Genomic DNA, 27,320 nt, shown 5'->3' on the forward strand with positions numbered 1-27,320 from the left:
AAGGAGTCCTGGCCGGTGTGGCTCAGCGGGTGGGAGCTGCTCCTTCTGCGGGCAGACGGGCAGACACCAGCCCGCACCGACTACAGCTCTGCCCCTCCAGCCAAACACTCATCCTGAGACCCAAGGCAATGACTCTAAAAATAGAAAAACGCTCCAGCACCAGGATGCTGGGAGCACTTTCCTTGGAAGAGTGACTAATTAGAGAGGAGCTAATTATCCCACAGCAGGCGGCGGGGGGAGGGGGGCGGGCGTGTGACAGCAACGCCACACCATCAACATGACGCGTCTTTCTTTCGAGGGCCAGATGCCTTCTGGGGAAGGGGGAGGAGGGGAGCATAAGCAGGCCCGTAAGTCATGGCAGCTACAAGGCCTCACAGGGCGGGAGCGGGACGCCAGCGAGGACTCTGGCCGGTGGGGACCGGCTGTTTTCTCTCCTCCTGCTTCTCCTTCTCTGAACTGCACAGACTTCCTGGGATGAACAGAAAGGACACCCTTACCTTTAGCTGAATTGCTGTTAACTAATTGGTGTAAAATTGATCCAGGGCTTTGGTGTGAGTGTGCAGATGTGTTCAGGTTTCGCGTCTGGTCCCCTCTGCCTCTCACACCTCCGTCCAGGACCCTGATCTGACCAAGCAAAGCATCCGCCCCAACACGTGATGGGCAGTGGGTGATGGGCACACCTCGGCCACCCTCCGGGGCTGGGCCGGGGTCACCGAGACGGGAAAGGTCGGAGTGCCCTGCCCAGAGGACCACACAGCTGCTTGGTTCTTGAAATCAAGTCCACTTTATTTGAGACGCCACATGCCACAAATGTACATGAAAGGACCAAAATGTAGTTTAAACACAAACTCAGGAGCGGCATCACCAGAGGACATGGTCTGGCATCGAAAGGCAGGTGACACACAGTCATTTAGCACCTGGTCACACACAAACCGTGGGACCCCCGCAGCTAGCCCAGCCCCTTATGAGCTCGCTGGGCTCAACTGTTTCTGGTCAGAGTCACACTCTGATGGGCAGTGGTCGGAGGCACGGCTGGTGCCGGGGCTGGCAATGCCCGAGGCCTGCAGGGCGTCACGTGTTGCATGCACACCCACCTGTGCGGATGCGCACCCACCCGCAGGGAGCACAGCAGGGGCCTCGGCTCCCCATTAAGGACGTGGCAGGGTCAGCACAGCAGCACCCCTCCCTCCGACCCACTAGCCAGACCCTGGCCTCAGCTCCGTGACCAAGTGTGGCAGGCGAGCAGCCCATGGCCACCGCGTCCCCAGGTCCACGGGGCCACGGGGCCGGGGGAGCGCCACAGGGGCGCTGCTTTAGAAAGAGCCTTGGAAAGCGGATCGTTTCGATGACACTGGCCTGTGTCAGACCCACAGGTGTTTTGTTTTTAAATGTCTGTGGGCTATTTGTTCATCGCGCCCAGTGGACCCCACACTTCTAGTTAGAATCCTGCATCCCCAATGCAAATGGGACTGGTGACCATCGGAGGGGCCCGGGCCCTCCCTCACAGTCCTGTCCCTTTCCTGTAGGACTCGGGCGAGGCCATGAGAACTGTGGATGCTCACGTCCCACCCACGGCTCCCTCACCTCACTTTTTAGGCTGAAACCCTGCCAACGGCCAGGCTCCCTCACCCAGTGACTTATTTCCTTACAAGGTCTCAGCAAATCTCAAATCCCAAAGGAGCCGATAGTGAGGCAAAGGGCAGCGGGAGGCTGCGCTGCCCCAGCACCATGAGGCCCCGAGGGGGCCGTCAGAGCAGGGCCTCCGGGCCTGGACTCCAGGGCGTGGGACGATCAAGGCCAATGCACTGGTTCAGGCCCCGTGGCCCACTCCTCCTTCAGCCCAGGTCCCTCTCTGTCCCCTCGTGATTAAGGGGGTGTGGCCCTGGTGTCCAGCCGCTGAGCTGCGCCTCCCCAGCCAGGGTGCCCACTGACCCTCCGAGGCCTGGAGCAGAGGCCCTGGGCCTGCCCCTCCTGCCCTCGGGAGGGCAGCTGAGAGGCGGGGAGAGAACCCCGCTGTATGAAAGGGGGTGTCCACAGTTGGCCTCCTGGGGCTGGGACAGACACTGACAGGTGAAGAGGAGAAAGCCCCAGAACAGGGAGGGGCGGGTCTCTGTGTCCCTCAGGCTCCAGCCGCCTCGGGAGCACCTGCAGGCCTGTGGCAGGAGGTGGCCTTGGGGTGGGTCTCCCTTTAACAAAGGCATAAATGCCAGACCCGCCTTCCTCCATCCCTCTCCTCCCACCCCATCGGGCTCTCACTCACATACATACCCTGCACTCGAGTGTGCACACATGCAGACACTTGATCATACACAGAGCTGGGGACACATATGCACGCACACGCCATGTACACGTCACTGTGGACTACAGTACAGGTGTACGCAGACATGCACGCACACACGCTGGTGCTGACCAGGCAGCATATGGTCCGCTGCTTAACAGCCCAGCCCTGCCGATAGGGGGCCATTAGGGTGGGTTCCTTTCCCTCGTCAAATGCTGCAGAATATAAATTGCAATTAACAGCGGTGCCAAAACAGCACTTAGCGAGAATAAGCGCCTTCTCAGCATCTGGCGAGTCCCGCCTCGGGGCAGGGGTGGCGCAGTCTTGCTCCCAGTGAGGCTGGTGCAGGGGACACAGAGCACAGGCCTCCCGCTGCCCCACCCTCCGCGAGCGGCCCCTCCGGCATCTGTCAGCACAAACAACGTCACTGGGTAAAAAAAGTGCCTGCTCATGAGACCACCACCCAGGCGAGAGCGAGGGGCAGGCACACAGCCACAGCTCGGGACCCGAGTCCGGGCTCTGGCTGAAAGGAGGCCTGGCCTGCGGGTCCCAGACGGCCAGGCCACCTGCCTTCCTCCTGGACTATGCCCATTCTTCCTGACCATCCCGCAGGGTGGCCTCTAGGGCCACCTAAAAGGAATCCCAGAAATTGGGGAGAGGGTGCCCCCCAGATCTTCATCTACTGCAGTAGATGAGGCAGACAGGAAGAGACAGGGTCCGGTGTTGCTCCCGGGCTGGGTCAGGACCCAAAGGTGAGGCTGCAGGCCTGGTGGGGGGCCTGCTGAGGGCAGGCAGAGCCGCCAGAGTTGCTGGGACCGAGGAAGATCCTGGGGGAGGCCTGTGCGCCCCGGGCTGGGCCCACAGGCCTCCTGCAGCCTCCACAACTGCAAGGCCCCGGGGACCCTCGTCTGGCGGGTGGGGCTGCTGAGCTGTTTGCCCTTTGCGACCCCAGGAAAGGGCATAGGAAGATACCAAGGGGCCAGGTCCCCGGTCCTTTAGCAGCAGGTAAACTGCAGGATGCACAACACGGAATGAGGGTGACTATCACCATGGAAACAGGGTGGGAAAACAACCGAGCTGAGGGCCAGGATGGGCAGTGGAATGTGGGCAGGGCCTTGTGGGCCCTGCACCCCGAGCCCAGAGGGAGAGGGAGGTGGGGTGAGTCAAGCCCAGCTCGGGTGCCGCCCCGCCCAGCAATGCCCAGTTGGAAGGTCTCACGGTGGAAAAGGTGGGAGCCCGCACACGGGCGGGCCGGCCGAGTGTGTGGAACAGCCGCGTGGAGCTTGTTAGTGCCGAGAACAGCTGGCTGCAGTGGGGTCATGCGATCATCCTCCGGCCTCAACACCCTCATTTTCCAATGAAGCCACAGCCACCTGTTTCCCCAGAACCACAGGCTCCCGAGGGAACTGCCACCTGAATGCCGGCCCGCCCAGCACCCTGGCCCTAGGGGCCCTGCCCGGCCCCCGCCCTGCCCTGGGTGATGACATCTGACTGGAAGCGCACTGGACACTGGCGGGTGAAACGTGTCTTACTGGGCAGGAGCGCCCACACCTGCAGCCCCCAACCTGCGGGCTCCTTGCTGCCCAGCTCACAGGCCTGAGGGCGGGCTCACTGGGGTGGGCGTGGCCACCCAGCTCTGGGCCCCAGGCGCCCCTCCACGTCGGCAGGTGACCAGGAACCTGCGAGCAGAGGGACACTCTTGGGGGTTGAAGTGAGGGGCAGCGCTGGGGACCTGGTCAGAGCCCCAAGAAATCAGGGCGCCGCATTCGTGTCTCAGGTGAAAAACGCCCGGCCAGGCCCAAGTCACTGGCCGCAGGCTCTTCCCGCCTGTGCTCAGTCACAGCCCAATCCACTGAGTCCTCCCAGGCATGGGAGCCCGGGCGGCGGGTGCGGGTGGCGGAGGCTGCCTTCCTCTGTGCCCGCCCCGGGGTCCCGGGTCTGCGGACAGGCGGCGAGCACCGTGGCGGCCGAGGCAGAGGCGGAGGCCACACGGCCACCGAGTAGTCCCACGTCCTCGACCACGGAAACCACAGGCCGCGGCGGGAGACTGGCTGTCCCTTCACCACCACAGGTTGGGCGGCTCCTCGGCCACTCGGCTCTTAAACAAGGTGATCTCGTCCAGGTGCACCATGGGGACGTCCCGGATGACGTCAGTCAGGCCCTCGTGCAGCAGGGGGAAGATGACGACGTTCAGCGCGGGCCGCTCGGCCTGGAAACTGAACCAGAAGCAAGGTGTGAGCAGGGCCGCGAGGCGCCTCGGGAGGCAGCCGCCGCGGGCCGTGGGCTCCGTGCATCCACCTGACTCTCCCACTCCCAGGTGATGCAGAGATGGGCCTCGGCCCTTCCCGTGGGGGCTGGAGGAGAGGCCCGAGAGGCAGGGCAGGCAGGGGGAACCTGGCCTGGGGGGAGGTGGTCACGCTGCGTGCAGCGCCCCCTGGGTCAGGCAGAGGAATGGAGGCCCAGAGGCCAGCCTGTGGGACAGCCCCTGCTTTCCTGGGCAGAGGGAGGCGGGTGTCCCACGCGGGGGAGTGACGCACCTGCAGGGGCTGGAGAGGGAAAAGGGCCAAAACCCCACCCTGGAGGGGTACAAACTCCCAAGGCAGGTGAGGCAAATCTTCCAGGACAGGAAACAAGGCAGCCGCTGGGGGCCAGCAGCTGTCACATCCCTCCCTGCACTGCACCCCGGGTCCCCTCCCTGCAGGGGACAGAGTCAAGCGTATTGTGTCCGAGGGGCCTTGGCAGGCCGGGCACTGTGCTAAATGCCAGCAGACACTCCGTGTTGCCCTCCGCGTGGCCCGCGCAGTGAGAAGCGGGCTTGGGAAAGTGACGCCCAGGCCACAGGCCCTCAGCCGGTCCAAGCAGAGTGCCCCCCCGGCCCCCCTCAGACTGGGAGCAGAGACAAAACCAAGTGCCCCCTGGAGCTCAAGGAGAAGGGGGGACGCCGTGGACCCCCAGGAGTGAGAAAAGACACCCAGAACCTCAGGTCTCAGGCGGCAAGAGGCGGGACGAGCCACACAAAGGGAACCTAGGCATTTGCCCAACAAGCAAGGCCCCCACCGGCGCCTGCTCCACAGAAGGAGGAGCCCGTCCCAGCCCCCACAGGCCCCAGCACTGGGTTAACGACCGTGTAAAGTCGATGCCCGGAAAGACTCATAAAACTTGATGTTTGGGCAATAAAGACGCTGAGGAAGTGCCTCCCAGCCCTGCGCACGCTGTTCTGCATGAGGCAGCGCTGTGTGGCCGTGAACCCGCGGCACGTCCTTGCCTGCAGCCGCCGCACCCCTGGCCACACTTGAAAGGGAATATGCTCCGAAGTGGGACCTGGTGCAAAGGCCCCTGTGCGTGCGCGCACACACACACACACACACACACGCTCACGCACGCACACGCGCGCGCGCACACGCGCGCGTGCACACACACGCACGCACACACACGCACACGCGCGCACACACACATGCACACGCACGCGCACACACACGCACGCACACACACACGCACACACACACGCACACACACACGCGCGCACACGCGGGCTGTGAGGCGCTGTCAGTGTGCTGAAGGGGATGGGATGGATTTCTCAGCAAAAGCCCGGAAGGCAGTGGCTGCAGCCCCTCCTCCAGGCCGGCGGCTCTGGGCTGCAGCTGCCCAGGTGGCCAGAGGCACTCGGGACTGTGCAGAAGGGCACTGGGTGGAGGTGCCACCCCCGGATGAAAGACACTTCCCTCCGAAGGCTATCCCTTCAGTTCGCACCGGGATGAGCCTGGGCCGGGCCAGAACCAGCAAACGCCCAGGCCTCCTCCTGTCCCCACTCAGAGGCGGGCTTTGCAGAGTGAGGCCTAGTCAGTGACAAGACAGCGAGGAAGACGCAAATGCAGAGGAAGAAGTCGCTCCCTTCCCGGTGCGGGGCTGGGGCTCCCTGGGAGGGAGGCGAGGCTCCGGCCAGGCCGGGCGGGTGCGGGCCATGTGCTCTGTGGACTCTGCTGTGTAACTCACGTACGTGTCCAATTGTGCTTTTGCGTGACTCAAATGTCGTCTGAGGTTTAAGTAAACAGATTCCATGAGATAAAAAACTCATTAGAAGCTGGGCTGGTCACTGCGTGGGGACTCGGGAGCTGATCCCCGATGGGGCTAATCGCATCTCTAACGGCCTCTGGCCTGGAGTCACCTGGGAGCTGACAGTGACCCCCCCAGGCCTCCTGGCGCACCCCCAGGCCCAGCCTCGCCCTCGGCTGCTCTGGGCTGTGCCCCCAGGGCTGTCACTTAGGGACCAGAAGCAAAGCCTACAGACCCAGCACGAAGAGGCACAGGGTCTGCCCTCTGATTCTGAAACCAACACCCGGAGCTCGGCCGCCTGCTCCCACATGGGGCGAAGCAGCAAGACGGGACAGAGGAGGGGCAAGAGGAGACCCGGGGAGGTCACCCAGGGGTCATGGCTGACCGGCAGAAAGGCCGTCCCTCAGGAGAGCCTGAGAGAAGCGAAAGGACTCTGCGCTGGCAGCTCCTGCCCGAGGCCCGTCAGCACACCTGGAGTTTAACGCCGCCCTGAGCACCCAGGGAGCAGGCAAGCGCCACCTGAGGAACACTTACTGGGTTTGTTTCTCTGCCTGGGAACTGGAAGCAAAATTAAAGTTGACAGCCTCTTTCCCCCAAATAAAGGTCTTATGGAAAAGCCAAAGTAATAGGAAATTTTATGCAAGGCATTCGCGCTGTAACAACGAAGCTCAAGAAGCTCTGAGGTGGATGGTGGCCAAGAATCCCACAGCCTGTCCCAGCTGGTTTGGTTCAGTGATTCAAACGTTGGCCCACAGACCAAAGGGTCACAAGTTTGGGTCCCAGTCAAGGGCATGTATCTCAGTTGCAGACTCGATTCCCAGCCCAGGTAAGGGTGTTGGCGGCAACCAATTGGTGTCTCTCTCACATCAATGTTTCTCTCCCTCCCTCTCTCTCCTTTCCTCCCTCTCACCTCCTCCTCCCCCCCTTCCACTTGCTCTAAAAATCAATGGAAGCCCTGACCGGTTTGGCTCAATGGATAGAGCATCGGCCTGCAGACTCAAGGGTCCCAGGTTTGATTCCGGTCAAGGGCATGTAGTACCTTGGTTGTAGGCACATACCCGGTGGGGAGTGTGCAGGAGGCAGCTGATCGATGTTTCTAACTCTCTATCCCTCTCCCTTCCTCTCTGTAAGAAATCAATAAAATATATTTAAAAAATAAAAATCAATGGAAAAATATCCTCAGGTGAGGATTTAAAAAAAAAAAAAAGGATCCTACAGCCAGCCTTGAACTCCCAGAATGCAGCTCGATGCTGCCTGGGAAGGCAGCACCCTCCGTGCTGTCCAGCCTCTAGCTTTTCCTGCTCTCGCTCCACTTGGTGGCCAGCAGGCAGGGAGCAGGCAGGGAGCAGGCAAGCCTGAAGCTCTGGTTCCCGTGAGCCAGGGCGCCACCTGCTGGCACTCGCAGGACAGCAGCGGGCACCTCCCTGCGCTGCAGCCAAGGCCTCAGGGCAGGGGGCAGGGGCCCAGGCCTGAAAGTGCAGGTGGGCCTGCAGGTCCCCTGCAGGATGGATGCCAAATGGCATTTAGAAAGGTCAACTGGAGCTTTACTGATTGACACAAAAAACCCATGACGTAGCGTTAAATCAAAAAATCAGACGATGAAAACTGCATGAGAGCCCATCGCGGTCCGCAGGCCACGGGGCCCTCCGCTTGGTGGAACCGCGGGAGCCTTCACTTAAAAATAGCTTGACGCACAGTCTACACTTTCAGAAATATTATCAACACATAGTTTTACAGCCAGGGAGGGGGAACCTTTGCCAGGGTTTCTCCTGGGCAATTTAGCAGCAAACCGCCAAGAAAACAGGCCTAGTGTAGCCGCCGGCCGGCCAGGCCCCCGGCTGAGGCTCCGTGGGATTCTGAGAGCAGCTGGGCCTCCTCCCAGTCCTCCCCACCAGCGGGGACACAGAGCTGGAGGAGGAAGTGCCACTGTCCTGGCGACGCGGAAATGAGGGTGCCCACCCTCAGCCCTCCCCCGGGGGCGCGGGGGCATTTCCTCAGGAGCGGAGACAAGCTCTGCTCCCGCAGCTCCTCTCCAGGAAGCGCACTCGGCCTCCCGATTCTGGGTGCTCGCTGAAGCCCGGCGCAGCTCCGGGGAGGCCGCCTCCCAGGGGAACTGGGCCCCGGTGCAGGTGCAGCAGGTAAGGGCCTCACAGAGGCCTGGGGGAGACGCAGCCCCAGGAGGACAGTTGTTTTGTTGCTGTTGTTGTTTAAATATATTCTTACTAGAGGCCGATGCACGGAACTCGTGGGAGAGTAGCCCTCGCAGTCCTGGCTGAGGCCGGTTTTTCTGCTGTTCTGTCGATTTGCATATTACACTTTTATTATTATAGATTGATTTCAAAGGGGGGGGGGGTGGAAACGTCAATGATGAGAATCACCGATCGGCTGCCTCCTGCACGCCCCTGCTACTGGGATTGAGCTGGCAACACGGGCATGTGCCGTTGACCGGAATCGAACCCGGGACCCTTCAGTCCCCAGGCCGACACTCTGTCCCCTGAGCCAAACCAGCCAGGGCAGGACAGTTGTTTTTAAATCTGCCGCCCTTGCCCACAACCATCCCAGTAACCACTGCTACTACCTCTAAACAAAAAGAAGTGACACGAGAAATTCAGAGTTCCAGGTTCTCTGCACCAACTCACAGAAGCAGAAGCAGGACAGAGGCTCTGGGGCTGGGCGGGGGCTGGGCGGGGGGTGGGAGGGGTGGTGGCGTTTGATGGGAGAGCCTCAGCATGGGAAGATGAGAAGGCTCTGTGATGGACGCACAGCAGTGGGAATGTGCTGATTACCACTGAGCTGGGCTCTTAAAACAGTTCAAATGCTACATTTTCTTACATACATTTTACCACAGTAAAAAAAAAAAAGTCTCGGCCGGCGTGGCTCAGGAGTTAAGCATTGACCAATGAACCAGGAGGTCACAGTTCGACTTCCAGACAGGGCACATGTCCGGACTGCCGGCTCCATCCCCAGTGGGGTATGTGGCGTGCAGGAGGCAGCTGATCCATGGTTCTCTCTCATCACTGATGTTTCTCTCTCTCTCTTCCTCTCTGAAGTCAAACAAAAGTGTGTTTTAAAAAGAAGGCAGAGCTGTAAGAGGAAGAGCGCGCGGTATGGCCTGAGGAGCGGTGCCCGAGATACACTAAGTGGGAAAGCAAAGCGCACGGAGAAGCAGGTCGGAGAAAGGGCTGCGTGCTCCTCTGTGCACAGCACGTACAGGAGGATCAAGGAGGCTGCGAGGCTGCGGCTCTGGAGGAAGACTTCTCCAAGTGCCCCTTTTAATTTTATTCTTATTTTTTTTACCAAGCACCCCTTTTAGAGCTGACTCAGAAACACAGGAGACTTCGCACACCAAGAACACACACACAGAAATAAACCCAACAGGACGTGGGGGGACTGGAAGGCGGAGTGCTCCTGGGGAAGCAGGCCCGACTGCACGCAGGTGAGTGGCGGGACCACGAGGGAGGAGGCGGAGGTGAGGCACAACCCTGGGAAAGCAGCATTCTGACTGGACACCGTGAGGCTAAGACAGAGAGCGGCACAATATTCCCCTCGGGTTTGTCTCTCACGATGCAGTGGGTTAGCGATCCCAAAGCTGCCTCTCGCGTCCATGGACCGGATAAATCACAGACACTGTGGACAGGGCCAGGCTGCTGGCGCTGGAGGAGTCACAGGGGGAGGGGCAGACTACGAGGGGCTGTGACGCTGGGCTGGAAGCGGAGCTGTCGTAGGAGCTCGTTTTCAATGTACACGCACCAGGGTGATACGGAACAAACACAGGCGTGTGGTACCCCGATCAACCTCCTACTCCGCCCCGGAGAGGAGCAATGAGCACACCTACGGCCCCATCTCAGTTCTACATGCCTCTCCCCACACAGGACCAGGTTTCCTGCCAAGATGGCCGATTCCGGGGCTGGGGCGGGGAGACACCAGAGGAAAACACCTGAACGTCTGCAGTGACAGAGTAAGAAACGGGGAGCAGGGCCTTTCTCACAGCAGAGCTCTCCCGGCCAAACGCAGAAGGACGAAGGAAGCAGCCCACCACTGGGCCGACGCCAAGTGTTGCCTGTGTCAGACCTGCGGCGCGAGAGCTGGTGGCGCCTGAGAGAGAGACGGGCATCGGAGACGCCCCGTGTCTCCGCACAGGATGGTTCTTAATGAGAAAGGGAGCAGCAGGGCTTCACAGCAGGGACACCCGCAGCCCCGCCTTCACCAGGTGACCAAGGCCAACCTAGCAGGACAGGCACGAGGACACCGTGTCCCTGAACTGCTAGAGAGGAGGACGCAGCATCACCACTGTGCTTTTCTGGCCAACAAACATCAGACAAACCAAACGGATGGGCGTTCCACCAGCGCCCTTCACAAGTGTCAAGGTCATGGAAGACAGGGCGGACGGAAGCAACGAGACCGCTGAGCCAAGGGGGCTGTGTGTGGAATCCTGGGACAGGACCAGTGGGGAAACCGAGGCAATGCTGAGCCCCAGGGGGACGGGCTGAACGGCGTCGCCCGCCTGTTTGATGGCACCATGGGACACAGGAGGGAAGCTAGGAGGTGAGAACACGTTGGCCTGGGCTGAGGGAGAGCTCGCCCAGAGAGGAGGGCCTGCTGTGAATGGAAACCAGCCCGTTCCCGCCATCACTGCCGGGGGGTTCTAATTCCAGGAAGTGCCTGTGGGGCACTCACTCAGTGAAGCCTGAGGCAACAGCAACCAGGACTCCTGGGACGGGTGCTGGGATGGTGCTGCTGCCAGGCCTCCTGCACCCGAAGCCCCCGCCCGCACCCACTCACCTCCGCAGGAGGGTCTGCTGCAGGCTCTTGCAGGTGGCCAGGGACTCCCCGGTGAACATGTGGCACACGACGACGTGCAGGCAGCGGGCCATGAAGGCCAGCACGGCCTCAGGCTGCAGGGTGCCGCTGCGGGACACCAGGCACAGGCGCTGCAGGGCCGAGCACTGGCTCAGCGCCTGGAAGAACTGCGTGTTGGCGCTGAAGTAGGGCTGCTCCAGCCTGTGGGGGAGAGGGCGTGAGTCGGCGGGAGGCCCGCGCAAGCTGCTGTGAGCAGGGCCTCCCAGTCTAGGCCCCCCAGGCACAGTAGGGACCCAGTCTCCCCAGCAAGCAGCAGACCCTGACACAGGCACAGGCCGGGGTGACACTTCTGGTCCCTCGATGTTCTGAGTGGCCGAGGCCAGCCAAGCAAGTCCAGCCAGCCACCCCCACCAAGGCCAGGCACCGTGCACAGCGCTCGCTGTAAAAACAGCCAGACCTGGGACCGTCTCTCTCGGCCACGGCCCTGCCCATGGAGCAGACGCTCCAGGTGGCCCAGGCAAGACTGCCATCTGCACACCACACGTGGAAGGCCTGCTTCTCAGCATCAGCAGAGGCCAGGCCGGTGCCGTACGGGACACGCCGGAAAGGCGGCCTGCAGCTGGGCGCTCACCGTCGGAGAGGAGCTTCGGGATGAGCAGGAAATCCCCACCCCACCCCAGTCCAGGCCAAGTCCCCAGGTGGATGCGGAGAGCGACAGTGAGAGGCGGACCCAACCAGGACGCAGGAAAGCGGGGGGCACAGTCAACAGGTGCCCCTCAGTCCCCAACCCAAACCCAGGCCTTGCCCTGCAGTCTCCATCGCCCTGAAGCCGGGACACTGGCCACAGGGTGAGGGAAGGGGTTTTAAGTCAGGTCTGTGAGAACAAGGGCAGACCCGGTCCCCCGGATGCGCCTCCCGCAGAAGCTCCTGCAGCGAGGACGTCTATCCAGCCGCCGTCGGGGAGCCGCCAGGCACGAGAACGCCAAGTGAGGTTGGGTCTGCGCTGTCATTAACGTAGAACTGCTGACACTGGTGTGGGGGACGCCCGTCCTCCTGGGGGTGCGACTGTGTAAAGCCAGCGCCCCCTCCCGCCCACACTCGGGGTGTGCAGGAGGGAGGCCCAGCAGGGCTGCGGGCACGGACAGCAGGGAGAGCACACGCCTGTCCCTGGACTCCGGGGATGAGTTTCATCCTGGAAAAACCGGGAATTCAGAGTCGGGAGTGGAGAGCAGCACCGCGGAGATGCCAACTCACACAATAAAGGACAGGCGGTGACCTGGGCCCACGGAGCCCAGAGCGCGAGCAAGCGTCCTCACTACGGCCGTGAGTTTTCAAGAGAAAGCCTGGACACGCTATTTGGTTCTTTTAAACACAAATTTTGAAAAACCCCAAAGGTGAACATCTCTGCAGACCTGAGTGGGAACATGAAGGGGCCAACCTTCCAGAACCGGGCCTGCTGGGCCAGTCACCTGCCAGCCTGCGCCTCGTCACTAGGTGGCGATGCAGGTCTGCGCTACCCGCCCAAGCCTCGGTTCCTGCCTCCTGGGCTACGCGCGCCAAGCAGCAGAGCGAGGGCGCGGGCTGGGGACACGCACACTATAAACTGTTCCCAACGAGCCAGCCACCTGCAGACTGTCCCACCCTGAAGGCAGCACCTGCCACAGGTGCTCAGGGCGGGATGGAGGGAGGTCCTGCCCACTCCAGCTGTTGGGGCGGGGGCTGGCATGGCCAGACCGTCCCTGGGTGGGCTGACAGAGGAGGTCCGTGTTAGGGCAGAGAAGAGGACAAAGTACCCCAGTGATTGGCCTTGCCTGGGGGGGCCTGTGGCCCTTCTCCCTCCCAGCCATGTTCAACCTCCCAACCAGTAAGGCTCTGGCCTCCAACCCCTCTTGGAGGTGGTGAGATCCCTGAGGCTCTGTGGCAGACAGGGCTCGGGCCCTGGCCGGTTTGGCTCAGTGGATCGAGCGTTGGACTGGGGACTGGAAGGTCCCAGGTTCGATTCCGGTCAAGAGCACATGCCTGGGTTGTGGGCTTGATTCCCAGTATGGTGGTGTACAAGAGGCAGCCAATCAATGATTCTCTCTCATCATTGATGTTTTTTTCTCTCTCTCTCTTCCTCTCTGAAATAAATAAAAAATATATATTTTTAAAAAGGGCTCAGGTCTCCTGCCTCATCTGCCCAGCCAGGTCTCAGGCCCCCAGCACCCCCAGGCTCTGGCTCCAAAAGGCTCTCTCACTTCTGCCCGGATTCCAGGTCACAGGGAGCATAGGGTGACTCAGGGTAACGCTCCCCCTCCTCCTAAAGGCAGGGCTCAATCAATTCCAGGAAAGAGGGTGCTTTCTCTGTCCAACTTGTAGAGCTCACCGCCAAGGAGCGCCTGCACCCAGAGCTGGCCGGGCCCCAGCACAACGCCGGCCCCGCACCGCCTCCCTACAGGGGCAGCCCTGCTACACGGACGCAGCTCCCTGCCCGGCCCGGCTGGCACAGGCTCCAATTCATGGGCCTCACTGGCGGGGACAGCGGTGGCAGCGGCCTGGGATCCTGGGAGCTGCCACCACAGGAACGCCCGCTGGGAAGCGTAGGACCAGCCTGTGCCGAGCTGGAACACCACCTCCTTCCCTCCTGCCTGCGTCCTGCCCTCCTGCCTGCATAGCGGCACCACCTGCTCCTCTCACTCAGCCTCCCCCAGGCAGGGAGCCAGGGGAACGGGCCACCTGGCGCGGTTAGGAAGAACCAGGGTTTGTTCTGAACAGGCAGTACCGCGATCAGACGTGGTTCTCAGCGGCCGGCGCACAGAGAGGCCATTATGAGCGGAGGTCAGGTTCTCAGGCGGCCTACAAAACCATCCGCCCAAGCCCTGTGGCCTCCCAGCCACATAACTCACGCCGTGCGCACGCCCTGCTCCTAGGGAAGACCTCGGCCACAAGGACACATCCCAGGCCCCAAAGCCACTCGGTGACCACATGTGCTGCATTACCCTGCTCCCTGCTCAACGGTCCATGAGGCAGGAAACGCTCCCAACTGCCCGCAGAGCAGCTGTGTCACCGGGCAAGTTCATTAACCCCCTCGGCCTCACTTTCCTCATCTGCAAAATGCGTCAATAGCCCTGGCCGGATGGCTCAGTCAGTTGAAGCATCGTCCTGACTGAAAGGTTGTGGGTTCGATCCCAAGCCAGGGCACACACCTAGGTTGCAGGTTCGATCCCCAGTTGGGGTGTGTATGGGAGGCAACCAATCGATGTTTCTTTCACATCGATGTTTCTCTCTGAAAATCAATCAAAGAGCCCTGACCAGTTTGGCTCGGTGGATAGAGCGTTGGCCTGTGGACTGAAGGGTCCGGGGTTCGATTCCGGTCAAGGGCATGTACCTTGGTTGCAGGCACATCCCCAGTGGGAGGCGTGCAGGAGGCAGCTGATTGATGTTTCTCTCTCATCGATGTTTCCAACTCTCTATCCCTCTCCCTTCCTCTCTGTAAAAAAATCAATAAAATATATTAAAAATAATAAAAAATTTTTAAAAATCAATCAAAGAAAAAAAATCTTTGCATGAAAATTAACAAAATAAATTTTTTTAAAGGGCCAATAATGTCCACCCCATGGGGCTGTTAAGCGGGGTCCATGCCTGTATGCACAGGAGAAGCACCAATTCCACCCACCAGCACTGCCCGCCATCTCTTCCCCAGCTTCTGGCGCACCTGCCCTCACCTGCCCCTGCCTCCCACGGCTCTGCTTGGTCGCCTGGCGGATTCTCCTCCTCCTGACAATTTTCTTCCCTTCAAGTCCTCTGACTTTTTAAACTACGGGAACGCACCCTAGCTGGTTTGGCTCAGTGGGTAGAGCGTCTGCCTGCGGACTGAAGGGTCCCAGGTTCGATTCTGGTCAGGGCACAGGCCTGGGTTGCGGGCTTGATCCCCAGTAGGGAGCGTGCAGGAGGCAGCCAATCAGTAATTCTCTCTCATCATTGATGTTTCTATCTCTCTCTCCCTTTCCCTTCCTCTCTGACATCAATAAAAATATATATATATTAAAAAAGTAAAATAAACTACGTGCACGCATCACTTTACTTTCACTGGTTTTTCTCGAAGTCTCCCTGATGATGACCACATGGTTTGACCGTAGTACAGTTAGAAAAGGAGTAAGGTTTATGGCTTGGCAATAAAGTAAAACAAAAAAGGCAAAAGCAACAGGCCCAGAGGCCAGGGACACTGGTTCAGAGCTCAGTGTGTTAGAACTCAGATGCTCACCGGGCCTCCAATGAAGGAACCTTCCACTCCTGATCACAGGCTCCTGGGACTAACAAGGGAGCGACTGCGAAGTGTATTCTGGATCCACTGGCAGCTTCAAGCTACACGCGCCCTCTGACCACTCAGGGCTCCCTTCGCAGGGCCAGCGATGGGCCAGCCGAGCGCAGGGAGGGGCCGGTGGGAGGAGGCGCTGAACAGAGATGAGCCAGCAAGGGAAAGAGGGAGCTGGTTCCTGGTGGCTGCTGGGAGGGCTGGGCGAGAGGGCAGGCCGCACCCCTCAGGAGTTGGAAAGCCAGGCCTGTCCTGGAAGGGGCGGGGAAGGGGGCCGACTGCTGTGGCCAGAACCCCTTCTCCGCCCCTGGCCGGCAGGTGGCCCCACTCCAACCTGGCAGGAGAGGGCCCACCCCAGAGAAATTGCACAGAGGCCCCGAGTCAGGCCCTGGAACAGGACGGCAGCTCCACCTGCCGCACGTTCTCAACGTCTCATTCGTCGCCTCCCAGCAAGCTCTGAAGGTGGCTGGAGCTTCCCCAGGGCCCAGCACCACGGGGAGCTCAGGGCTGCAGGGCGCGCAGCTGGGCGCTTAACACACCAGCCTCACCGTCTGCACTACGTCCACCTGCACTCAGCTTTCTGAGCTGGGGCTCTGGGGACGCACCGCGGCTCCCAGCAGTGCAGCTGGTGCGCGGGCAGCAGGAATGACCGCCCCTCGCAGGCGTGGGCTCTCGGGTGCTCAGGCTGAGCACGAAGCTGCAAATCCAGGGCCTGCTGATCCAGCACGGCAGGAAACGCCAGGCCCACGTGCCTGCTCTGCCCCTGGAAGGCCAGGTGCTGCCTGCTGGCGCGGAGGGAGCGGCAGGGTAGGCGGCCGCAGCCTGCTGAGCTCTGGAAGCTCCAGCACAAGTCTGGCTCCTTTCCTCTCAGGGGAAACCTCCTGAGGGGCGAGAGGAGGTCTGCAAAGGATACACTTGTCTCCATTTTCTGTAACTCAGGGGCCAAGGTCAAGCTCTGGAGCTAGACTGACCCAGGTATACTGTCAATCTCAGCTCCTCCCTCGAGCCGCTGCCTCATCAGTGAAACGGGCCGATGTGGAGAGGAAGTCAGCCAGTGCCTGGGAGCCCTCCGCAGAGTGAGCACTGACTACATGGGGACAACGACACACGTGTCAGTGCCCCTGCTACAGCCTCTGAGAGACCACCTAGCTGATCTGAGGCCCCCGCGACCTCCTCCCCACCCACAGCCCTCGGCAGCGGAGCCAGGGTGGCAGCGGAGCGGGGGTGGCAGTGGAGCCAGGGCAGCAGCAGAGCCGGGGCAGCAGCGGAGCTGGTGTCTGCTGCCACCACATTCTGGGTAATTTCTGGGAAATGATACCATTTTTCAAGATCAATTCTGTCCAGGTTTTCAAATATGTCTCAAGTAACAACGCTGACCCCTTCAATGCTGGGCCCTCTCGAGAACACCCTTCGGTCCACGGCACAATCCAGTGGGATCCACGTGGTGCCATGGTAAGAGCCTGAGGTGGGTTCTCAGAGGCTGTGGTTCTACCTTCTCTCACCTTGACCACCGCGGCTCTGCTGCCACCCCGGCTCCGCTGCCGAGGGCTGTGGGTGGGGAGGTGGCGGGGGGTCTCAGATCAGCTAGGTGGTCTCTCAGAGGCTGTCGCAGGGGGCCCTGACATGTGTCGTTGTCCCCATGTAGTCAGTGCTCACTCTGCTGAGGGCCAGAGCTGAGGGCTCACAGGCACTGGCTGACTTCATCACCACATCGTCCCCTATCACTGACGAGGCAGGGTGGCAGAGGGAGGAGCTGAGATTGATCGGCCCTGCCATTCTGCCCTGGAGGGGACCACCGTCACCTCTCAGTAGTGGGCAGCCCCCGCTTCTGAACCCACCTGTCTACCTCCCCTGCCTCGCCCCTGCAGTCCAGGTGGGATGCAGTGGGACCAATCCATACTGTGCTGGCTGAGCACGCACACAGCAGCGCCCACAGTGCACTCAGACAGCCGCAGGCACGAGGACGAGGACAAGGACGAGGATGAGGCAAGGATGAGGTGAGAGCTCGAGCACCACCGCCTCCTCACACCTGCCCCGCCCCACGCACACAGCTTTCCCGCACCTCTGCACCGCCCTGAGTCCCGTCCTTGCACACAGTACCTGCCCAAGCCCCCACCCAAGACTCAGCTCCTGGCGGGCAGGCATGCAGCTGGTTCATCTGGGCAGGCACACAGTAGGTACGCAATCACTTGCCAATTCAAGGCCCCCTGCCACCCTCCAGGCCTCCAGAGGGCAGCCGCGGCTACGGAGGGCTGCATCCCTCACCTGAGGTCCTTCAGCCGCTTGCAGTGCTTGAGCATGTCGGACAGGGCGGACATGTACACCACCTTCCCCATCATGCCCAGGTTGGCCAGCGAGAGGGACTGGAGCTGCTGGCACTGCAGGCCGATGCTGACTAGTCCAGAGCCCGTGAGAATGCTGGGCAGCTGGGCCAGCGTCAGGTGCCTCAGGAAGGCCAGCTGGCCGATGGCAGCCACCTCCGTGTCCCCCACGCTCTGCGCCCGGCTGCAGGGCGGGAGGGAGTTGCGGATGGCGGGCTCGTTGCGGGGCATGGCAGAGGAGAAGTTGGACCCAATCAGCTCGAGGCGCTCCAGGAAGGGCAGGCTCTTCAGCAGAGACCAGAACACGGAGGAAGGCTGGGGGCCCGCCTGCCCCGAGAAGGGGCTGGGATACGCCTGCACGCCGATGCGCACCTTCTTGCCGAAGCCACAGGGCACAGCGTGCATGGCGGGCTGGGCGGGCTTGCGGTCGGCCCATGGCGCTGAGTCGGCCACAGAGCAGACAGGCAGGGACAGGGAGCGCAGGTGGCACAGCCGGGCCAGCAGCTGGCACAGGTGCCGGCCTGGGCCCTCGGAGCTGTGGTGGTGGGCGGCCGACAGGTTGAGGTGGCGCAGGTTGCAGCAGGCCGCCACCAGCGTCTCCAGGATGCCGCTGTCGATGTCGTCCTCCGCCCTGCGCAGCAGGGAGTCAGGGGACAGGCAGTGGGCACAGCCGCTGAGGTTCAGGCCGGCCAGGCTGCGCAGGTCCTTGCCCCCGTTGAGGATGTGCTGGATTAGCTGGCTGCCCGACAGCGTGCACCGGCTGAAGCTGAAGTAGAAGGGGTTGCTGAACTTCATGTGCTGGAGCAGGGCCGAGCCGTTGAGCCAGGACTTGGGCAGCTGCAGGGCGTCCAGCACGACGTTGCGGGCCATGGAGTCCAGGAGGTTCCTGGTGGCCCCGCTCTCGGCGAAGCTGCCCGGCACGGAGATGAGGAAGGCGTGCAGGTTCTCGGGGGTGCGGTCGCTGAGCACGGCCAGGTAGAGCCGCACCACCTCCTGGTTGATGTAGCCGGGCGCCAGGCGGGCGTAGAAGACGCGCAGGTTCTGGTAGTGCGGCACGTTGCTCTGGCCCACAAAGAGCTGGCCCGACAGGATGGCGCCCTCGCGCGTGCGGTCCAGGATCTCGAAGTAGAGCAGCAGCTTCTCGAGGCTGGTGCAGCAGGGCACCACGCCGTACGAGGGGGTGAACAGCGTCTGCCTGAGCTCCCGCACGCGGCTCAGCGTGGCCTTGCACTCGCTGCTCAGCTGGCCGGCGTCGAAGCCGGGGCTCACGTCGATGGCCAGGGAGCGCAGGTGCTGCAGGGCTGACAGCATCTTGGAGAGGCGCAGGGAGGTGAGGTGGCAGCCCGACAGGTTCACCCTCACCAGGCTGCGGCAGCGGGCCACGTGCTCGATGGCGGAGCCCGACAGCCAGTAGCAGCCGGCCATGTTCAGCTGCTGGATCTCCCGGCCGGTCTCCTTCAGGAGCTGCTTCACCTGGTCCTCGCGGGCCTGCGGACAGGGCGGGCGGGGACGGGGAAAGGCTGAAGGCACCGGGTGTCTCCCTTACCTCACCACTCAGGGCAGCCTCGCCCCGGAAAGTCAGGCAGGGGAGGACCTGTAGAGGCCCCTCCCCCCACACGCTCACCTTCAGCCAAGTCAAGCCCCAGCTGGTGGGAATGGACACGGTGCAGCCCTTAACGCTGTGGGAACCTTTGGGGGTTCTGCAAAAAGCTTAACAGAGTCCCCATGGGCCACCCCCAAGTCCCAGTCAGTCCCACGCCCGGATGTACATCCACGGGACTGGACACTGCGACTCGGGCAGGTACTTTCACACCCATGTTCACAGCAGCGTGACCCACGATGGCCAAAAGGGGGAGCACCCACGTGCCCATCCCCGGATGAAGGATGAACAAAACGGGTCCGTCTATACAACGGAGTACCATTCAGCCACAGAAAGGAGTGAAGTTCTGCTACAAAATGATGGACCTGGGGGGCATTACGCTCAGTGAAAGCAGCCCGTCACAAAGGACCCCATTTCTAGGGGTCTTCCTACATGAAATATCTGAAGAGCCAAAATGACAAACAGAGAGTAGGACAGGGGTCACCAGAGGCTGGGGAAGGGGGCAGTTACTGCCCAGGGCTCCCCAGTCCCGCTGGGGCGATGAGAGGTTTGGAAAGGCTGCACAGCACCGAGCATGTGCTTAGCCCCCCGGAATGTGCGCTTAAGCGGGTGAGGCAGTACACTGTTATGTGGCGCTTTTCCTCGCACAGTGGAACCACACCCTGGAAGCTGGCCCTGCTGTGGCTTTCCTTCCATCATATGCATTTTCACACCATTAAACACCCTAGAAGTCCGGCCCGCCTGCTCGGATGAGTCGCAACATGTCCAGATGGGCCCGGCGGCCAGTCAGCGACAGATGGACACACGTCTGTTGCCAGCAAGGCCTTGGGACAACACCGCATCGGGCACCGTGTGCGTGACCCTCAGGCATCTGACCGCTTCTCTGAGGTCAGCATCCCACGCGGAACCTTGCAGGTGGAGGACATGCATGTTAAACCTGCAGACGCGCTGAGGGGCACGGCCCCTGCAGGAAGCGCCCTCTTGGGCAGGGGCAGGAGTCCCTGCAGCTTCCCCGCCCCACAGGGAGGCCCCGCCTGCTCTGCACAAAGAGCCGCAGCCCTGGAGCCGTTCCCTCCCCAGTAAATAGCGAGGAGCCTTCCCCAGTCTCCTGTGATTTGAGCTACGGTCAAGGCCTCAGTTTATTTTTATCTTTAAGGTGGGTTATCAACTGATTTTCAACAAAGGCTGCAAGGCCATGCATGAGGCGAGGCTAACCACATGCCAAAAAGTGAGCCTCAACCCCTACCTCACACCGCAGAGAAAGATGAACACAACACGGACCACAAGCTTACCCGTGAGAGCTAAAAACGACCAGGAGACTTCCATCAGACAACACAGGAGAGGGCTGGGACAACTGGGCGCCACATGCATGAGCATGAGCCAGGGCCATCTTACACCAAACACAAAACACAACTCCAAATGGATTAAAAACTTGAATGTAAAACCTGAAACCACACAAGTCCTAGAAGAAAACATAGGCTGTAAGTGCCTTGACATCATCTTGGCGATGATTTTTTGAATCTGACACCAAAAGCAACAAAAGCAAAAATAAACCAGCGGGACTACATCCAGCCAAAAAGCTCCTGCACAGCAAAGGAAGCCCGCAACAGAATGAGAGAAACCCACCGAGAGGGAGAGAATATCTGCAAATCATATGTGTACGAGGTAATATCTAAAACACATAAGGAACTCATACAACTCCATAGCAAATAAGACAAACAATCCAGGTGAAAAATGGGCAGAGAATATGAACAGACATTTTCCCCAAGAAGATATACAATGGCCCGGCTGGTGTGGCTCAGTGGTTGGGTGTTGAGCTATAAACCAGGAAGTCACGGTTTGATTCCGGGTCAGGGCATATGCCTGGGCTGTGGGCTGGATCCCCACTGTGGGGCATGCAGGAGGTGACAGACCAATGATTCTCGCTCATCATTGATGTATCCATCCCTCTCTCCCTCTCCCTTCCTCTCTGAAATCAATAAAAACATATTTTTTTAATATATTTTATTGATTTTCCACAGAGAGGAAGGGAGAGGGATAGAGAGTTAGAAACATCGATGAGAGAGAAACATCGATCAGCTGCCTCCTGCACGCTCTCTACTGGGGATGTGCCCGCAACCAAGGTACATGCCCTTGACCAGAATCGAACCTGGGACCCTTCAATCTGCAGGCCGATGCTCTATCCACTGAGCCAAACCGGTTAGGGCAAACATATTTATTTTTTAAAGATGATGACAACAAAGGAGAGAATCTCGTGACCTCAGGTTACACAAAGATTTCTTCAACAGAATGTAACAGGCACGAATTAAAAAATTCAACAAATTGGATTTCACCAAAATTAAAAACGTACTCTCCAAATGTCACTGTTAAGAAAATAAAGTGGCAAGCCACAAACTATGAGAGAAAATATTCGTAACATGTGTATCGGACAAAGGATTTGTATCCAGAATATATACAGACTCTTGTAGCTCACAAAGAGAAAGAGCGACAACGAGAAATGGGCAACAGCCTTGCACGGTCACTCCGGAAAGACATACAAATGGCCCACAGCTGATGTGCAAGTGCAACGCACAAGATCACGTCCCACCCTAGAATGGCTAAAACTGAAAACACAGACACCACCAAGTGCTGACGAGCATGAGGCGCAACCACACGGCGGGTCCCCCGCTGGTGGGTGCCCATGGTGCCCCTGCACCCCTCAGAGCCGATGTGTGACTTCACAGGAAAGCTCCCACCGCTCCTGGGAGTCAGCTGCGACGTGAAGCTTCCTCTCGGCTGAGGCCTCCCACAGCAATGCCCCGACACCTCACCCTCCGCTCCGTTAGGCCCCAGCTTTTGTCACATAAGCATCTTGGAGGCTGTCCCGTGAGAACTCTGACGCCTGCCTCCTGTCATGAGCTGCAGGTGCCCCTCCTCAGATGGGCGTTTTGGTTGTTCCCCACCTCCTGCCCCCAGAGCAGCACCCCGCACCCGCGCCTCACCTCGTAGTCCTTCTCCAGCAGCACCGTGTGGGTGAGGCTCTTGTCTAGGCACAGCTCGGCCAGCTTCCGGCACGTGTGCCGCACGTTCACCACCAAGTCTGTGCTGGGGACATGGCTCAGGATGTGCAGCAGGATCTCGTCGGAGAAGCCCAGCAGGTGGGCACTGCCCGCCATCGCGGTGGCCGCGGGGGTCGAGTCGCCATCACTGGAGAGGTCCTGCAAATAAGAGGCACCAAATCCCCATGGCGCCCCCTGGGGCAGCCCTCAGCCCAGCTCCCAGCCAGGGAGAGAAGCCCACCCTGTCCGCGGGAAAGAAGGTGCCTTTACCAGAAACCTAACTGCAGAGCAAGAGCCCACGACAGCCCGGCAGCGTGGCTCCGTGGTTGAGCATCAACCTATGAACCAGGAGGTCACGGTTCGATTCCTGGTCAGGGCACACGCCTGGGTTGCAGGCTTGATCCCCAGTGGGGTGTGTGCAGGAGGCAGCCAATCAATGGTTCTCTCTCATCATTGATGTTTCTCTCTCTCCCTCTCCCTTCCTCTCTGAAACCAATAAAAATATATTTAAAAAGAAAAGAAACAACTGGGGGAATAGTGGGTCTTCACCTCACAGGGCTGCTGTGAGGGTAAACGAGTCAATGCATACAATCCACACAATCCGCAGAGCTGTGCGGATGGTAACTCTTTGCAGCTCTATCACTAAGGCAAATAAAACGAGAGGGACAGCCATGGAGAATGAGACTCTAAGTCCGCACAAACAAGAAACAGCACTGACCAGACTGGCAATATTGTTCCATGTAAAGATCAGTGATAAATCACAGGGACTGCAGTTTATCTGCATCTCGTGCATCTGGTTAGAAGCGTGGTGGTACGTCCAACCAGCTGTGCACACGCTTCCTTGCACTTCTGTGATCCGCACGGCTCTCCCCCTGAAGGGGCCTTCCTCCCGTCCCACTGCCAATGCCTTCTGATGTGCACAACCCAGAGGGAGGGGCTCGACCGAGGTCAGTCCTCAAGAAGTCCCCAAATCAAGGCCAAAGGAAGTCGGATGCTCTAACAGGAGCCCACGGGGGAAGGAATCCATGCCTCACAACACCTGCCCAAACAGACCCTCCTGCCTCCAAAACGTCTGAGGGGCGCCTCTCTGCCCACTCCCAGGAGAGTACCCAGAATTCTCTCCGCTGCCTTTTCCAGCGAGTCTCCCTGCAGCCCCTCCTCCAGCTGCCTTTTCTGCATGTTTTCGTGGATGGAAGCGCTGAGGCTTGGAAAGCCCTGCTGCTGCCATGGCAACTGTGAAGTCTGCGGAGGAAGAACCTGTCTGCCGCCCATGACAGGCATCATGGGGTCTCGCCCTGTCCGACGAGTCCTATACCCGCCAAGGCCCCACCGGGCCAGGAAGGGGTTCAAGGAACACACCCCACCTGCTCCACAGCTTGGCCTTCCCGCGCCCTTTCCTCATGAGGGCGGCAGTCAGACAGGGCTGCTCTGTCCCCCTGACTGCCCTCACTCCCAGCTTCCTAACCCCACGGCTACATGGGCAGGAGGCGGCCACCAGACCCAGGTCCACGGCTATCCTGGTTGCTGTACTCTGGGTCCAATGTTTGGGACCACAGTGAGTTTCCTGAGAAATTTCCCAGACCGAACCACCTGTGAAAAATCAGATGCCCAGCCCCCACTAGCTCTGGGGACCCCATCTCCAGGGAGAGGCTCGACAGGGACAGTCCTGAGCAGGCAAGCTTGGCAAACAGGACTCGGGCACCGAGCGGGTTACCCCTCCTGACCACCCACCTGAAGATTCACCGAAGGAAGAATGCCACCGGAGAGTGACAAGACATAGGGCAAAACACTGCACAAACACCAATCATACGATTTCCAGTTGCACTACTAATTCTAAACTTTTCTTAAAACCACCTAGAAATTACATTAAAAAAAAGCCAGGAACTAAGTCCGGCGCCCTCCGTCCAGTCTCAGCACATCCCCAGGATGACTGTTTCCTGTGCTGTGCCCTGATGCTGGGCGGCCTGGAGAAGTAGCTGCTCCCCACGGGCAGCAGGTCATTTCATTCGCCCAGGACTCAGAACTTCAGCTCAAATGCCCCCTCCCACTCCTGGCTTCACCAGACACCCTCCCCCCAGACCCTAGTCCCGTCAGATGAACTCCAATGGTCTGCCTGATCACTTACCTCCTCACGAGGCAGGAAGGCATTATTTAACACCGACGAGAAAGAGGCCCTGAACCAGGCGAGTTAAGGAACCACCTGCCTCAGAACCATTTGAAGCAGAACTTGCCTCCTCCGAACCTGTGGGGGGGCCCTAGGCATCCGAGCTCTAGAACCAGCAGTGGCTTTCAACGTCAGAACAGCCCACTCTGGGATCAAATAGTGAGGACGGCTGCACAACTTCGTGAATATATGTTTTAAAACCACTGAATTGCAGCCCTACCCACCTGGCTCAGGGGACAGAGCGGCAGTCTGCAGACCCAAAGGTCCTGGGTTCGTTTCTGGTCAAGGGCACGTACCTCAGTTGCTGGGTGTGTCCCCCCCACCACCACCCCCGGTCCAGGCTCTGGTCGGGGCGCGTGCAGGAGGCAACCAGCAACCAAAGTGTTTCTCTCACATCGATGTTTCTCTCTGTCTTTCCCTCGCTCTTCCACTCTCTCTAAAAATCAATGGAAAAATATGCTCAGGTGAGGATTAAAATAATAAAATAAAATCACTGAATTGTACACTTTAAAGGTGTGCGTTCTGCCCAGCTGGTGTGGCTCATGGTTGAGCGTGGACCCATGAACCAAGAGGCCGCCTGCTCAAGTCCCACTCAGGGCACAGGCTGGCAGTGCAGGCTTGATGCCCAGCGGGGGCGTGTGGAGGCGGCCAACTGATGATTCTCTCTCATCGATGATGTTTCTTTCTCTCTAAAATCAATAAAAACATACTTTTAACTGTGAATTTTATAGTATGTGAACTATATCTCCATAAATAAATAAAAAATTAGACCATCTGAGAGAGGGGGACCTTGATCTCCACATCCAGGGTGGAACGAGACTCCTCTCAACCCAAGACATGCCCACAATGCAACAGGAGGCCTCCCCGGCCAGGTTCCCAAAATGTGCCTCAAGGTACAGGGGGGCCTCTGCGCCAGGACCCCCTAAGACCAAGGTACCAGATACGAGGCACCTCCCACCCCCATCCAACCTCCGCCTCAAGCACACACAATGCACCAGCATCCGTTAGCACAGCCGGGCACCCCGGGCTCCTCCTCAGGAAGCTGCCATGCTCCTGCCCTCCGAGCCCCCACCCGCCTGCAGGTGGGCCCCACGCCCTCCCCCTCAATCTAGGAGCCCGGGGCCCTCCTGAGCCAAACGCACTGCCAAGTGGGAGGAGCTGTGAGCTACTCCCAACCATCTCCCCCACAACGTACTCAAGCCCATCCGCTCCAGTTCCCCGGCCCCAGGGGCGCCCCTAAGCAGGAAGAAGACAAACAGGGGTACCCATAAAGGTAGGTGGGGGGCAACGAAAGGGAAGACACTGGTCAGAGGAGACAGCTTGCAATACTTTACAGGGAGCCGGTGGGATTCTCCACTGGACTCGGATTTGTGGAGCGTTGGGGAAGGAACTCGGGGTGACTCCTAAGTCCCCCAGATGAAATGGCTTTTCCTTTACTACCCCCCTACCCCCCCCCACACACACACAACACACATCACACAACAAGCAGGCTCACACTGTGCATTCAGGGACAGGATGGGGTGCGAGGCGGCTGGGGTGCGAGGCGGCTGGGGAGGGAGGGCCCCTTGGAGGCCTGGACACGGGGCGGAGCGGGAAGACCTCGGGGATGGGCCTGCCGGGCCGGGAAGGGCGAGGAAACCCGCACGAGGAGAGAGCTGCTGCCTTGGTGGATCGGGGCGAAGGCCTGGGGGGCGGGACGGGCAAGGCCGGGGTCGGGACGGGGGAGAAGGGGCGAGGCCGAGTTCAGGGTCGCGACCGGAAGGACCAAGCCCGACCGACGCCAGGGTCGGGGCGGAAAGGACCGGCCGGGCCGGGCCGGGGCCGGAGCGGAAGAGGGGCGGGAGGGGGCCGCAGTCGGGAGGGGACACCGACGGGCGAGGCCGCCGTACCTCTCCGGAGCTGGCCATGTCGAGGGGCCCGAGCCGCGCCCGCCGCAGCCGCAGCCGCAGGGCCTCCCGCCGGGGCGACCTGGGACGCTCAAAGCCGGCGCGTCCGCGGCTCCACAGAGACCCCCGGCGGGGGGGGCGGGGCCTCGCTCACTTCCGGCGCCCTGGACACGCACTTCCGGTCGCCCGTCGGCTCGCCCCGCGCGGCCGCCATGTTGGGTGCGGCGCCGCGGCGAGGCCCCGCTGAGGCGCGGGACGGATCTGGGAAGACCCCCAAGGAGCCCCCCCTTGCTCGGTGGCCTCCTCTCTTAGCTTTAGTGAGTTTAAATGTCCACGCGTGGCCAGGGGCGCCCCGAGGGGCGGTGCCGCCGGGGAGAGGGCCGGGGGGCAGGGCCAGTCCTCCGGTGGCCGCCGCGCCCCCGCCCCGAGCTGTGCAGCTGCGTGATGAGTGCGTGGAGGCGGCCACCAGCCCCAGGGCTTCCCGAGTGACTGCAGGCCGGAGCATGGGTTCGAATCCCGACCTTTGGGCGCTGCCTTAGCCTCCAAGCCCTTTCCCCGCAGGCGCCTGGCCGCGCAGTGTCGGGAGGAAGGGGAGCCCCAGGGTCCAGCCCCTGCGCTGACCTGGACCCCCTGCTCGGAGGCGCGCTGGGTGCAGCTGTCCGGGCGGGGCTGCCTTGCAGAGGGGGCGCCCCAGCCCACTAAGGGGGTGCGCCTCGGCAGCCAGAGCTGCCCCGCGGGGGAGCCAGCCCCCCAGAAAGGGAGCGGTCCCCGTCCCGGGCCGGGAAGCTGCGGGGGAGTTAGGAGGAAAGCCCACCTTCTATCAAACAGAACTTGCGTGTGTCTGGACCCTCGACCGTCGGGGGAGGCGATGGAGCGAGCAGGCGGC

The 27,320-nt window shown here is 60.5% G+C and overlaps 1 protein-coding gene across 3 annotated transcripts; it reads right to left on the minus strand.

The window, feature by feature from the left end:
• Positions 1 to 761: 761 nt before the first annotated feature.
• Positions 762 to 26,587, minus strand: FBXL18 (F-box and leucine rich repeat protein 18). 3 transcript variants are annotated; one of them, XM_036315708.1, is made up of 5 exons: positions 26,438 to 26,587; positions 22,328 to 22,543; positions 17,691 to 19,234; positions 11,114 to 11,332; positions 762 to 4,494 (listed from the first exon to the last, which is right to left on the minus strand). In XM_036315708.1, exons 1-5 carry the CDS (start codon positions 26,453 to 26,455, stop codon positions 4,338 to 4,340), a joined length of 2,154 nt encoding a protein of 717 aa, XP_036171601.1. In that variant the 5' UTR covers positions 26,456 to 26,587; the 3' UTR covers positions 762 to 4,337. The 3 variants fall into 3 exon arrangements, with proteins under 3 accessions (XP_036171601.1, XP_036171602.1, XP_036171603.1); XM_036315709.1 differs by lacking the exon at positions 26,438 to 26,587 and adding an exon at positions 24,510 to 24,860; XM_036315710.1 differs by lacking the exon at positions 11,114 to 11,332.
• Positions 26,588 to 27,320: the final 733 nt, after the last annotated feature.

Source organism: Myotis myotis, unplaced genomic scaffold (genome assembly GCF_014108235.1).
Source record: "Myotis myotis isolate mMyoMyo1 unplaced genomic scaffold, mMyoMyo1.p scaffold_m19_p_6, whole genome shotgun sequence".
Classification (NCBI taxonomy): domain Eukaryota; kingdom Metazoa; phylum Chordata; class Mammalia; order Chiroptera; family Vespertilionidae; genus Myotis; species Myotis myotis.